The following is a 14589-nucleotide window of genomic DNA, read 5'->3' as shown; positions in this document are numbered from 1 at the left end:
GCAATACCGAACTTGAATAATTTACAATCAACATTTACTGTCATGTAAGTTATGCTAAATTTCCTCGTCTCAATAGTGTTGTTTAACTATGCCATTTTACTGCCACGCCCAGTATTCTTACTGAGTCAATTTTAAGACTCTCCACTATTGTCCCTCGAATTGAAGAAGGTGCACATTTCAAATTTTCCGCGCGTTGTCAATGACTAGCGCTCGCAGCACCACTTGCCAGCTCGATACGGGTCGCCTAGCCATTTAATCGCAAACAATAATGCATCTAGTCCAGTGATCCCTTCGCAATGGCGGTTTGCGAGCGGGAGCTATGGTTGAGGTGCAGTGGCTGTGGCTGTGTTAGCAGAAGCGGCGAAGCTTAAGCTCGCTGGGTTCTCGTCAGTGTGTGGCTCCGTGTGTGAAAGTATTGTAGGTAGTCAGGTTTTTTTTTATGTAGGCGGTTGTCAGGCCGCACCGCCTCTCAGCCTTAAGCTGCCGACGTCCCTTGGACAACCCCTGGGGACAACTCGTTCTCGGATTTGGTTGGGAGCAAGCTTTTTTCTGCATCACCACAAAGGCATCCTTTTTTTGCCCGCTTGCTCGGCGTGCCGCCGCAGTTTTACGGGGCAACAAAAAACGTTACCGTGGCCCCCTCTGCCGTCTTTAATTTTCATGCCTGTTGTGCCACCCAGATGTACTTCGGGCTATCCTCACCGGTGGGAGGTCGATGATCCACTCGCCAAATCGTTTGTTGTTATTACACAACAACAATAATAACAGCAATGTTCCTCTGAATTGATTGATTGTATGAAGAGGAAACGTTACGGAGTCTATTTGTACGTTACGGTGTGATTTGTGTGTTGTGAGCAGTGAAAAATTTTGTCTCGTTCGCGCTGTCGTGATTAAAAGGATCTGAACCGTCTTGCGTCAATATCAACCCCGAAAGGTATGCAGATGCTCATCTCTGGCGTATAGTCAATAGAGATCATTGAGTTGTTTATTAATACAGGTAGTTCAAACAACTAAATAGGGGTAGTAGATACAGAAAAAACTTCTCGAGTTTCTATGTTCATAGAACTGTTATTAGTATTTTCGAAATGACGTAACTGTTTGCGATAGATATACGAGATGCACAAAGTGCCCTTGATGTTTCCATTTTTATAGAAAACAAACGGCATTAATTAGAAGAGTTATGCGGCTTAGGATAGTTGTCGATTCGTTTGGAACTATATAGAGATATAGTACAGAAAGCTAAGAACAAACACGTTAGTCATAAATACGTTTAAGTAATCAATGAGTAATTATCGTGGACACTCTTATAGATTGTTATGAAAGAAGATTGTGAGATGAGAAACAATAGGAGGCGAAATTGCGACTCAAATATTGCTTCTATGTGGATTAAAATGAAATGAACGCATCTTCATTTATGCGATACATAAAATAAACCGTGGAGCTTGGATTATTCGTGGTTCTGGATGCTAAGTGAATCCTGTGCACTCTATAATGCTGGTTGTCACAATTTGCGTCTTAGTACGCTGTCCTATAGCCATAAACCTTGACAGCTGTGTCACCCATGCCGAAGCAAACACATGGTTTGATGTATAACACGATGTTTTCAATATAACAGTGAAAAACAAAATGAAGTCTTAACTCAGCACCTTAAAAAAAAAGTGAATAATAGTATTATATATCGCCGATAAGATTAACGTCGTTTCGGATGAATAGATTTAACAGCTGCTACAGAGCGAAAACAGCTTCGAACAGCTGGCATATTCTAGAAATAGTTTTAAATGTAATTGGTGTAGGAGGTTGATTTCAGTGTATCGCATGATTATTGCATGCTTCATACACGATGTATTTAGTGTTGAAAATATTTATGCTCATTTGTTATATAATGGTCTCAATAATTTCGCAATATACATAATTACTTTGGGTTTGTATCGTAGTATTTAATTTATAAGAAAATCATTGATCGCCGAAAAAAGAGCTGCCATTAGTGAGTTAACTGCCACTATTTCTATATGCAGGTAGCTTCACCTTAAAGCGGTAAGCATGCAGTATTTGTCTATTGATCTGCTTATATGTAACGGTTGAGCACGCTGTGTCATTAGCGCATGTTGCGTAACTGATTTGATGATGCGTTTTCAGATGTCGGGTGCAGTTGCGAACTTTCTCCGTGGCGGCGGCGGCGTCGGCGGTCGGGATGAAAAATCCAAATATCTCGGTGTAACAGCACCAGTTTCGACTGCTTTACCTCGCCCTGGCGATCTTGAAAAGTCGAAGGAGCTTGAGACCGTACTACATGAATATGGCCTTTTCGAAAGCAGCGACGAACTTAATCATCGCTTACAAGTGCGTCCTCCGCAGCATGTGCTATGATCAAAGCCTTTAAAAGTTCAATATATTACATGCGGTGCGAATTACGTTATAAGTAAGCTTGAAAAAGTACTCAGACACGTATACAAAAAAATCAGTCTCGCATAGAATCCGTTTTTTCTTATATTACAGTTCCTGCGAGCCCTCTGTACTCTGTTAGGAACAAAGTAAAATATCAATAATATGGTATTTCTGTAAAATTTTCGGACAGAAGTCTGGATGATGCTCCAAAAGCTTGACTTTGCTAACTTCCGTTAAGCTTAACTTTTATTGTTTGCAGGCATACGAGCCTTACTTGCACATTCTCATTCCATTTGTCAATTTCTGAATAATGAGCGCATTTACTTATGCTTTTTTTATACAGCCATGGTCGGTTACTTTAACTATTAAAGTGATTGTGTGAGAGCCGTATAGGGTAAAGTTATCTAGCGAAGTCGTCTTAGATGGGTTTACTACCCAAAGGCAAATTCTCACTTGTGCTTGTACAGGTATTGGCTCGAATTAACGAGCTCGTTCAGCACTGGATCCAGGAGGTGTCTGTCGCTAAGGGGATTCCTGAGAATGTGGCTCAGACAACACGTGGAAAAATCTTCACGTTTGGTTCATACCGTCTAGGAGTTCATACGAAGGGCGCTGATATTGACACGTTATGTGTGGCACCCCGACACGTCGACAGATCGGACTTCTTCAGCTCCTTCGTTGAACTGTTGAAGCAACAGGTTAGTGAATGTTGACTTGAATTAATCAAATGCCACTGAACAGTCAAATAATACGCACTCTACGAACATTTCATATTCGTGAGCAGAAAAAATTCCTCTGGGTTGTAGTGATAGTGAAGATATCTGGTTGTTATTTTTCTTCTAGACAAAGGCAGAGATTTCCATAAAACAGTAGAAACTAAACGTATATATGGTACTGACTAAATGTTTGTTGACTAAAATTTCGGGAGGTGACAACGCTATCCAGGCATTGATTTAGATCCCATTGATGTGCGCTGTGTATAAAAGTAGCTATCTAATGTTCTAACAACGACGTTGCATGGATGCGTTTTGTAGCCGCAAGTACGCGACTTACGTGCAGTCGAAGAAGCTTTTGTGCCCGTGATAAAAATGGAGTTTGATGGTATCGAACTGGATATGCTGTTTGCTCGACTAGCGCTGAAGGATATTCCTCCGGATCAGGAGCTCCGCGACATGACGTTATTGAAGAATCTCGACATGAAATGCGTTCGCAGCCTTAACGGGTGCAGGGTAAGCAGACATTTCGCAACCAAAGAAGAATAACTTTTGAACGTTGCTTAGTAACACACTCCGAAGCGCAATTATAATTTTGTTTTTATAAGTTACTGTAGTTGAAAAGTAGTTGAAAACCACCACTGGTTGATGATGCTTCTCGACGACTTCGATGAATCTCCCTGATGCTCGAAACGACAACGGTAGTCTTCAAGTAGAGCGAAAAATGTTTATCTGCAGCCTCTTTCATTTTTTAAATTTTTTGTTCTTTCGATTTTAAGGCTTGGCTCTCTTTATCTCGATCTTAATTTTGCACGATTTTAAAGCCTTCGATACCTATTTTTCTGTCTATCAAGATTCCTGTGATAAACTGTTTTGTGCATTTGTTTCGTATTGTAACGTGTTTTTGTGTGGAATAGTTGTGCAAAAACAAATATACGCGGTATTTTTCACAGAATATCCTGAGCTGACATGAGTGTTTCAAATTTTTTTTTTCATTAACAGTGCTATTTATTGGATTTCTCATCTGCAGGTAACGGATGAGATTCTTCATTTGGTGCCAGATATCCCAGTATTTCGAACAGCATTACGGACGATAAAGCTATGGGCAAAGAAAAAAGGCGTCTATAGCAATGTACTTGGGTATCTCGGCGGTGTATCATGGGCTATGCTTGTCGCACGGACGTGTCAACTATATCCACATGCTGCAGCAGCCACGATCATTCAGAAGTTCTTTCTCGTGTTTTCACAGTGGACGTGGCCTAAGCCTGTTCACCTTAAGGCACAAACGTCTGTGCAACATCATATAGGGGGCTTTTCTGTTTGGGATCCCAGAACGAACGTCGCGGACAGGTGTGTTGATTTTTCTCTCTGTCTCTCTCTCTCCGTCTCTCTCTCTCGCTCTCTCTCTCTCTCTCTCTCTCTCTCTCTCTCTCTTTCCGTCTCTCTCTCTCCGTCTCTCTCTCTCTCTCCCTCTCTCTCTTCCCGTCTCTTATTGAACAGATTTTGGATTTTTCATATGTGTTTAATATAAAAGGGTGAAATATCTCGCTTGCGAAATAACCTTGTTTGATTTTGTACCTTAGTATATATAAGCGTGCTATTGTATACTAGTGATATTTGTAGGCAACAGCTTTGGGCTCGCTTCATCGTTGGGTAAGTTATTATGCAAAAAAATCAGATACCAACTATTTTCTACTTCTATGAAAATTCTTCATTTATTTTTCATTATCTGAAGCAAGTGGGAAATATATTGTCATATAATGCTCTAAAGATCGGTCGCGACTAAATAAGTTAATGTATTCGTCTATTACGATTCATGCATGTACTTTAGCTGTTTTTAATTCGGCTATGGTCTTCGAGTAAAAGAACTTTTTTTTTTCGAAGCTCTCAATGCGTATTGGAATCAGGCACCGTCTTTTTTTATTAAATATTATCACATTTTAGTAGTGTATTGGTGTGCATTACATGTGCATACATATTACAGATATCATCTGATGCCGATCATAACTCCTGCTTACCCCGAGCAAAACTCCACGTACAATACGTCGTTAAGTACACGGACGATCATGACAAAGGTAAACGACAGATTTTAGAATCAGGTTTGAATTGTATTTTCATTATATGAAAAATTCCGACATTTTTTTTAAGACCCAACACTCAAAAGTAGATGTACTATAGGAAAAACCGGGAAACCGGGGTCCACTGTTCGTATGATATAGATAAACCTATGTTTATTATTTGACCCCGTCTCACTTAAATTGTTTGTTAGTACTTGACACGGCGGTATATTCTAATGCCTCATTACCTTATAAGATTTTGTGGTATTATTTTGCTTTATTTGCTATGGTTGCTAGGCATTCAAAGAGGGACTGGAGACGACTGAACAAATTCTGAAAGGAAAAGCAACGTGGCACGCTTTGTTCTCGCCACCAAAGTTCTTCGAGCAGTACAAAACATTCATCACGTTGACTGCCGTGGCACATACGAAGGATGACCTGCTTACCTGGTACGGCTTGGTTGAATCGAAGATTCGAACCCTAATTACGTCAATTGAACGACAGCCCGCCATCGAGATTGCACACATCAACCCGCAGAGTTATCCGGTGCAACCTTCTCAACAGGCACAGTTAGTCGCTGAAGCTGTCCGAGAGCTAGCGCAGACAGAGGGCTCGACGGGAGATCTGGCCGGAGGTGAGCCACCAAACGCCGATGACGTACACATCGAGGGAGTGAACTGGTTCATCGGCCTGCACTTTAGCCAGATCAAAGAGAAAAGCAGTCTCGACCTTACGGAAAACGTACGCTCACTTCGTGAGGTCATCTTCCGGCAGGCAGAGAACATCCGCATCCTCCGAAAGGGTATGGATATCAATGTGACGGTGCTAAGAAAGAAAGATCTGCCGACGATTTTGCCTCCTGAGGAGGTCGCGAGGCTGCCTCCTCCGCCGGAGCGCAAACGCAAATCCCAGCAGCGTAAAGCGATTGACGGCGTCACGGATGGGGCTTCGGGTGAGCCCGCTAACAAGAAGCAAAAGATTGACGGGTCTGCTGAGCAGAATGTCGCCAACTCAAATGGTGGCGTCATCGGCCCGGAGGCGCCCGCTGCTGCAGGTGGAAAGTCGTCTAGCGACAGCCCTGCTGAATACGGGGACGGCCATGGTGGCACGAATGCAGCGATAGCCGCGGTCAGCAGCAATAGTAGTAACAGTAGTTCTAGTAATCAGACGTGTCATAGTAAAACACTGAACAATAAAGTGAATGCCCACGGCAATGGCGATGTTGCGGACGCCACCGTCGTCACTACTACCACTACTACTTCAGGCGCAACGAGTGAAAATCAATCAGATCAGGGGTGAATCAGATCAGATCAGAGTTCGTAGAATGTGTGCGTGAGTGAGATGGCTGATGGGTGACAGGTCGATGATATTCAATTCAGTCATCGTCCATTAGAAACACAGCGGAAACAAGCGAATCATTGCAAAATACATATAATAGACACAATTGTATATATGGAAAGAACACACATGAGTACACCACGCTAAAGAAACGCAAGACAAAACACAAAAAATGAATTCTATAATGAGTATATTATGAAATCATAGTGATACTGATGGTATCGGGCGTGGGAGAGAATGACGACCAGTCAATAATAGTAATGATAGTAGGACGGACTGGAAGCCTAAGAGGGAAATTTCGGGTAATTTAAGTCACATAATGCTGCTAGCAAAAGTAGGCGATATTTGTTACTGATATGTTTGAGTGTTAGTAGCTATGTTGGCGTGCTTTCTGTCAGCTGAATAGTGGCATGTAAGTTGACCCCGTGCAGTACCAATAGGTTGATGTATACAATTTAGCTTAGTGTGAGGTTAATTGAAAGCGAAGGAGACTAGGAAGAAGGCGGGACGCGAGTATTTACCGCATGCGCAATTTTTTAATGGGGAGATTTTGGGTACATCTCCTATACAAACAACGATTGGATGATAAGGGACCGTTACATGGTCAGTCGGCTGAAGAGGTTTGACTATCGATTCAAAACTGCAATGGCCGAATTTATCATGCTAGCTGCAACAAGTGCACAGGTGACTGACACAGAGCACACGTAGGTGATTGTATTCGGTTTTATGCCTGCAAGACCACTAAGGAGGACTGGGAAAAGTGGGAAATGTAGAAGTGATCGTCAGGCGCATCTCGACTGATACAACAGGTGAGCAGATAATATAGCTAGAGCTGATGGTAGATATCGGCGTAGCAACAAGTTGATATCGGGGTAGGGTTTTCAATTTGGAGAATTTTAGGCAAAAAGTATAATGGTGCAAGAAGCGCGGTGAAAATCTACTTATAACGCCGCTCAAATCGGCAATTTGTATCCTGTATTTTCATCGGTATTTCTTACAGTTGATTTTTCCATAGGTCAAAAAAGAAGCGTGCTTAAAATGAATAATTAGGTAAACGAGTGGTACTGAGAGTTCTAGTTGTCTGATAACTTGATTAGAAAGATCTCGCGTAATTCCTACATACCATCTATTTGATTTTGAACTTACAACTTTAGACAAGCCCGCGCTTCATTAACGCGTTTTCACTTTACTTAATTCCTACAATCTGCTATTTCTCTGCTGGGTTTTTTTACTTCAGTGTTAGCTCAGATCAAAGTCTATTATAATAAAGCTTCCTGCAATCAATTTCACACTCCCTAAATGACAAGATCAGCAACATCGGTATGTTAGTGTACAACCAGGAATGTTTTTTACCAATTTGTCCTATTATTGGCCTTCGCCGACGTTTTATTTACAGTCTGCTATATTTCGCAAATTTTTCCCCTTTCTCTCGCACCCGATCGTTTTAATAGACTATTGAACCTGTGTCCCAGTCACCTTACTTTTCCTTCCGTATTTTTAAAAATAAGAAGAAAGAGTATAAAATTAGTTTCCCTACTCAGAACACAGTAATAGTTGTTGTCGCATTACAGCTAAACACTAAACATATTCATCTATATTTTATGTGTAATAATAATGAGCTTATATTATTCTAAAGACGTACTTTCGTGCCTTACGACAACGCCCATATATTATACATATATTATATTTATATATATATGGGCGTTGTTGTAATATATATATACATACTCTGCTTACTTCTGCTAGTGGTAAAAAAACTTTTCTATTCTTTTAACTCAATGAGGGTTGAGTATAAATCTTTTTTTGGACTTAGTAGAGTGATATAGTCATGAAATAGATGCAGGCGAAATAGAGAAAGTATGTTAGATCAATACATACTATCCCTATTTCATACAACACAAGCATATCCATACACTTCCAAGCTATTGTACCCTTATGCTTCCATACCTGGACCTGGGTTTCACCGATTTTCTGATCAGTAAACCCAGCGCAGTCTACACACATTTCTGAACGCAGCGATAGACAATCGCATTGGAAACTGGGAATGCGTTACTGAATATCACCATAAGCACTATGTCTTTTGCTAAGTTTACTAAACTGTAGCAGGAAATTGTAAAAGGAGAAAAAAGAGGAGGAGAAGAAGAAATTGTAGTACTCCAATTTCAACTTGTTGCTATGCCGATATTATTATCAACAGCTTTAGCTAGATTCTCTACTTATCTGTTGTGTTGATCGAGATGCGTCCGATGATTACTTCTAGAGATTCCTATAGTTTTTCCAATCCTATTTAGTCATTTTACAGGCTTAAAATCGGTTAGAACCATTTACATGTGCTTCATGTGGGTCATCCGTGTAGTTGTCGTGGTTAGCATCATAAGTTCTGTCATTGCAGTTGCAAATCAATAACAAAACTCCTCTGGCCGCTTAACCGTGTAAGAATTCATTATCAGCCATTAGTTATCTGTTTATATGGAAGACGTACCAAAAATATCCCTATTGAAAAACTGCGCATGCGTGCAACACCCGAGCTTCGGCTTGACATGAAAAATATATAATGCAAAAGATAATAGTGCAGGAAGCGCGGTGAAAACCCACCTACCAAACGCTTTTGGAGAATGCGTTACTAGGTGCAACTATTTATCGCTGCGTTCAAAAATCTAAGGACTGCGCTGGGTTTACTAATTGGATAGAATCACCGCCCAGGCATCAAAGCGTGGAGGGGGGTGTTGGTTTAGAAGCGTATTTATATATATGTATTGGTATAACATTACCTATTTCGCCTGTGGCTCTACTTCATGACTCCATAATCATTTCACTAAGTCTGAATAGAAACTTGTGCTTAAATGAAGAAAAGAGATGAAAAAAATGCATGATAGTAGCTCAGAACAGCGTAACTGAGTAAAAATAAAAACGTGCGGAATGCGATTGTGTGCGAATGAGATCTAGGGAAATGTTGTATGAATGATGAAAGTCAGTGGTCAACTCTCTGAGTTTCTGCTAGGTATTATTTTCTCCCACTTGCAGAACTTGGTTAGAGAGGGGGAGGAAATACTAAATATGCTAAAGTCGCACTTTCATGCTTTTCAACATATATATATGAAGGGTGATGTTGAAAGTGCCACTTTAGAATATTACCAGCTATTATTACTATCATTCTTATTATTATACATAAACTACAGACGAAAATGTTCAGTGTTTAGCCATATTGCGACAACAACAGCTACTACCATGTTCTGAATAGGGGAACTTAAGTACTTTCTAATAATAAAAAGTCGGGTAAGTGGGATACAGGTTCAATAGTACATTGAACGATTGGAAGCGACAGAAAGAAAGAAAATGGGCGAAATGCGGCGGATTGTACATAAAACGTCGACGGAGGCCGGTAAGAGGACACCGCTTTAATTCATGTAAGCGGTGAAAAATAAATTCTTGATTGTACACTAACATGCGCTTTTGATCTCGTCATTTAGATAGTGCAAAATCGAGTTGCAGAGCAACTTTGTTGAATAGACTTTCAAAACTGACACTCCGATATCAAACCAAGTGGAAATATGATTATTAATGAAGCGCAGGCTTCTTGAAAGTTCCGACTTGTTTGCTTACTCTTTGTTGGCCTATGGGAAAGATTAACCGCAAGGGTGATCAACGTAAGGGCGGAGTATTAATTGAAGATTCAAGCTGCGTTAAATATAGGGTGACTTATTTTTTAAATCATACTTTCGGAGCTTATAATTTGATTTACAAAACCCGCCTTGGTTTGGAGAATGCCAGGAATTAAATATGTTTGAGGTTGACATAAAAGTGGTTCTTAAATGAAATACTGCGCTAATCGCATGAAATCGCTATTTTTAATAAAGACGGTAATTTTCAAACCACGAAATTGAGGTATTGAGGGGGAAGGGTCTAGCTCGGTCGCTGTTCGTTGATGGTGGCAGATACGGGCCGCAAACGAACGGAATAATTTTCAATACAACGTACATCGTTGGAGGTACGGAGGAGAAATGCGATTGTTGTTATTGGCACGTTGGTCTATTAGGCCTTAGGTGAGGTTAAAGGTGCACAAGGGGCTTTTTACTTACCGCTCATTCAATTTGTTTTTTTTTTATGTCCAGATATGTACATAAAAATATATATAAACAGGAATCTTAACAATGATACTCTATTAATCATTGTTCTATACATCATCAGCTCACGGTTGTGCCGGTACAATATGAGTTGAGTTTGCTATATTCAGGTCTCAGGCGTATTCAAGAATATCATGCCTATTTATGTGAATTGACATGAACAGTTAACGACAAAGCCAAAACTAAAATGTTGATGGAAATCACATCCTTCATGACATTGTTCAATGCACGTATCTGACGAGAGCACTTAAGACCGTCTCAGAATTTGATAATTAGATTTAGGTTAATTACGCTAGTTTCTAACTAGTCCTTACTAGTTTGTGGCCCGCGCGTACAGGTAAAACAACACCGCCTTATTCTCCGGGGTTTCGGGATCGTCAGAAAGTTTTATTCAAATTAATCGTATTTTACTTTTTCATTGTTCTACGGTGAGCTAAATGAGTGTTCGAAAAGCGAATAAATCTCGTCTCTATTACATATGATCGCCCATTTAAGGACTCAATTTAATTGAACTTGGAATAACCAATTTATGGTGAAATCTGGTGTAAAAAAAGACTCTCTGTAGGACAAAAGGATTACGATGTTTATTTTTCAAAGAAGTTTCAAAGCAAAAAGAACATAAATAAATAGCTGGATTTGAAGGAGATGCAGAAGGTTTTGTTGTGCGCGTTAGACTTTCAAAGAAGGATTGACTAAATTGTCCATAGTTGTCATATCTTCTTACTTTCTTTTTTCGATCGATCACTTTTAGCAATCTGGTTCTTAAGGCATCTTGGTAGTAAATTAACATTATCTGATTAAGGCAAAAAGGTCACCGAAATTTTGCAAATGTCCGACCGTTTGCTGTTTGACTCTGCAGGGTTGAGTTACGCGCGATAAACCTCGTTGTATCTTATTTTAGTCTCAATTGATTTGTTGAACAGATTAACACCTGTTAACGCAATAATAAACACCGAACGTGACACACAGTATCCTGTTTATAAGGCAGTACTATCGATAAATATAGCCATATTCGACATTGATTTCGTGTATTAATGCCAAGGTTTCAGAAGGCATTAAAGTAGTATTTATTGCATCATTCGCTCATAATTGCATAAGTAAGTGCAATTTGTAGTGAATTGATACCTAAAGACATAACACAACTTGGCTTGGATTGTATTAATTTCGATGGATGCAGTGATAACTAGCCCTATGGTTGACGAATTAGCACAAGATCGCTAGTGACTGAAATAAAAGATACGATCTACTTGTTGGGTGACCAACAGAGTATAATTTCTTTGTGTCAATTGAGACATAGCCTTGGGCATTTTTGTTGTTGGATAATTACTTAAGTATTAAACCGTTAATGAATTTCTTTTTAATAACATAAATCGGAAAGTATGGCATGTTTTTTTAATATTATGCTAAATGAACTGGGAGATAATTACCCACCGTGTAATCCTCGTTAAGCCTTGATAAAGTTTTTTAGCCCCCGGTTGACCTGTATATTGGATGTCTTTGAATTTGAACCATGAGGTGTTACTACGAGGGTTATCCAGGAAAAGGCCCACCGTATAATTGAGCTTTTATCCCTTTTAATCCTCTGCTGAAATCCCCGAAAAGTTGGCCTACATTGCAAAGTTTTAGCCCCTACGTGAAGTATTAAACGCTGTTTATTTCCATCGTTCGCTAACTATCCGGTCTACTGCATGAGTGAAAGATAGACCCTCGATGCCTGTGCCTCTTATGAAGAGACATGCAAGATGCGCTACTCGTTTCAGTAGTTATGGCTGCAGATGATGGCCTTCTTACGGTTACGACCATCGTCATTAACTTGTTTTATAGTCGGGGGGTCGTTACTATTTTCACACTGGTTAAACTTCAATATGAATTATGTATCTATGAAATATATTTATTATTATGAAATATAAATAATGCTTAAGCTGGATAATTATACTAATAATAAGGATATGATATTAGTGAAGTTACGGTTTAACGAACCTATTATCATTCACGTTGTTACCACCCGAATATTTTGCGCTTTTTTTGTGTCTCTTATCTCACTCAAAAAAGTGGACTCAAAGCGATGCGGAAAAATCCTAAGCGGTGAGAGAACACGCCATACCTTTATCTTTTCCATTAAAGTTTTTTCAGTAACACAAAACGTTCATTACGCTGATTTTTTTCCATCTACGAAAGACGAATATCTTACCTATAATAGGATTTCTCAATCGAAAGTTTGAACTTTGGTCACATTACTTGAACTTTATAGGAACTTAACATCGAAATTGCGCACATTAACCCTTAGAGTAACGCGGTACAGCCCGTTTAACAGAGGAAATTGAACGTGTTAGCGAAAATAGTCCCTGGGGCTGGGCGGTCGGCTGAAGATAGACAGAATTGTATGGATGTTCATGCTAAACCTGTGAAGTGGTGTATCAGTTAATGTTTTCGCCAAATCGAGGGGAACAGCAATCGCGACAGAACGGGGTACACTCGTAAGCTTCGCAAGTAAATCCGAGTATACGCGGAGCATATCATGATTTTTCGACAAAGTATAGAAATCAACCATTCAAGTGTTGAAATAGAAACTGCGCAAAAATATCAAAAAGAAAGGCCAAGCAAATGCTGATAGTGGCCCACCAATTCACAAAGCCTAATTCATCTGAGGACACCACCAACTTTGCTTTGAATGAACCTAATGTCAAATTCAATTAAAATCAGAAGAGTTACAGAAGCAACATCAGCACAATTCTACTGTGAGTATTGTAAAGAGCAGATTTCCGAACAGAATGTGACAATTACCATTTAAACCACCGAAGTGAACTGAGTATAATTGGACACTGAACAGACAAGTGGTTCCTATGCATAAAACGGACACGAAACATGTTTAGTCTACACATGGTTAGAACGAAAAAGATCGTCTGTTTTCAAAATGTCGAGAAAGAGAAAAATTAAAGGCTGGTTCCGGCGATCACGACTGTTGTAAAAAAATCCGGCATTTTACATGACGTACCATTTAATGTACATTAACTTTCAGTAGAAACTAATGTATATTTCTGTAATGAAAATGCACGCCGCAAAATTCGCTCACTTAACTCGGTCAGAGAATTCTGCCAAAAAAATTTATGGAGTATGTTAACAGGACAGAAATTGAATAGGTGTAAACGTTATGATGTAACAATGTCACAACGTCCCTCAAATGTGACACTTATTTGATGATTCTTTCTGCGTAGCCAAACTGCCGGGCTACAAATAAAACAAGTGGTACTATGTGCTATACAATCCTTTATACGACTTATACTGTTCATTATTTTTTTTATTGTGCTTTGCTATTATTTTTGTTACAGTTCTATTTACTTGGCAATAAAACGCAGTCTGCTAGAAATACCGCTGCGCCACCTTTGCCAGCTTTTCATACTTACCTACCGCTTGAGCAACGCGAGAACTCGTGCGTTTTTGTGCATGTGTGTGTAGATATTTAACAGTTTGGCAGAAATTAATGACTCGCATGTAAGTACGAATCTAGAATACTGTTAACTACTGCATGCACCAAAGTTAAATATAACAGATCATTAATAATGGTACTATATCAAGTTTCAAATAGAAGACACCTGGTTTCGGCCATTGGGTGAATTAATCGATCTTTTTCTAGACTTCTACAATCATAGCCGTTGCTTCTATTTCACTATTATATAAAATGTAAAAACGGTCGTATCTAAGCCTAATGCACCTGTGTGCTTTACTTTATCTGTTATTAACTCAGATCTTAGACCTTCGATTGAAGTTAATTATGTTTTCATGTATCTGAGTCTAAATAATCGCACGAATTTAATCCTGCTTATCTAGCTTAAAAATTGGATGAAAACTTCAGGTAAGGAACGTGCAGAATTCTTAGAAGATAAATCTAAATATATTTTTTTTTTTTATGTTACTTAGTTGGCATCGCATTTGCTGCTTTGTTGTTGTAATTGTGATAGCTGATAAAAATGC

At 39.4% G+C, this 14589-nt stretch overlaps 1 protein-coding gene across 1 annotated transcript; it reads left to right on the top strand.

Annotated features, from left to right (window-relative positions):
* The first annotated feature begins 297 nt into the window (after nucleotides 1-297).
* Nucleotides 298-13888, top strand: hrg (poly(A) polymerase hiiragi). Its single transcript, XM_022829900.2, has 7 exons — nucleotides 298-934; nucleotides 2137-2340; nucleotides 2853-3083; nucleotides 3420-3614; nucleotides 4129-4448; nucleotides 5083-5173; nucleotides 5453-13888. Exons 2-7 carry the CDS (start codon nucleotides 2137-2139, stop codon nucleotides 6452-6454), a joined length of 2043 nt encoding a protein of 680 aa, XP_022685635.1. The 5' UTR covers nucleotides 298-934; the 3' UTR covers nucleotides 6455-13888.
* The last annotated feature ends 701 nt before the right edge of the window (nucleotides 13889-14589 follow it).

Source organism: Varroa jacobsoni, unplaced genomic scaffold (assembly GCF_002532875.2).
Source record: "Varroa jacobsoni isolate VJ856 unplaced genomic scaffold, vjacob_1.0 scaffold_244, whole genome shotgun sequence".
In the NCBI taxonomy this organism is placed as follows: Eukaryota; Metazoa; Arthropoda; class Arachnida; order Mesostigmata; family Varroidae; genus Varroa; species Varroa jacobsoni.
Note: the sequence above shows the minus strand (reverse complement) of the source record. Positions and strands in the feature narration are given on the sequence as shown.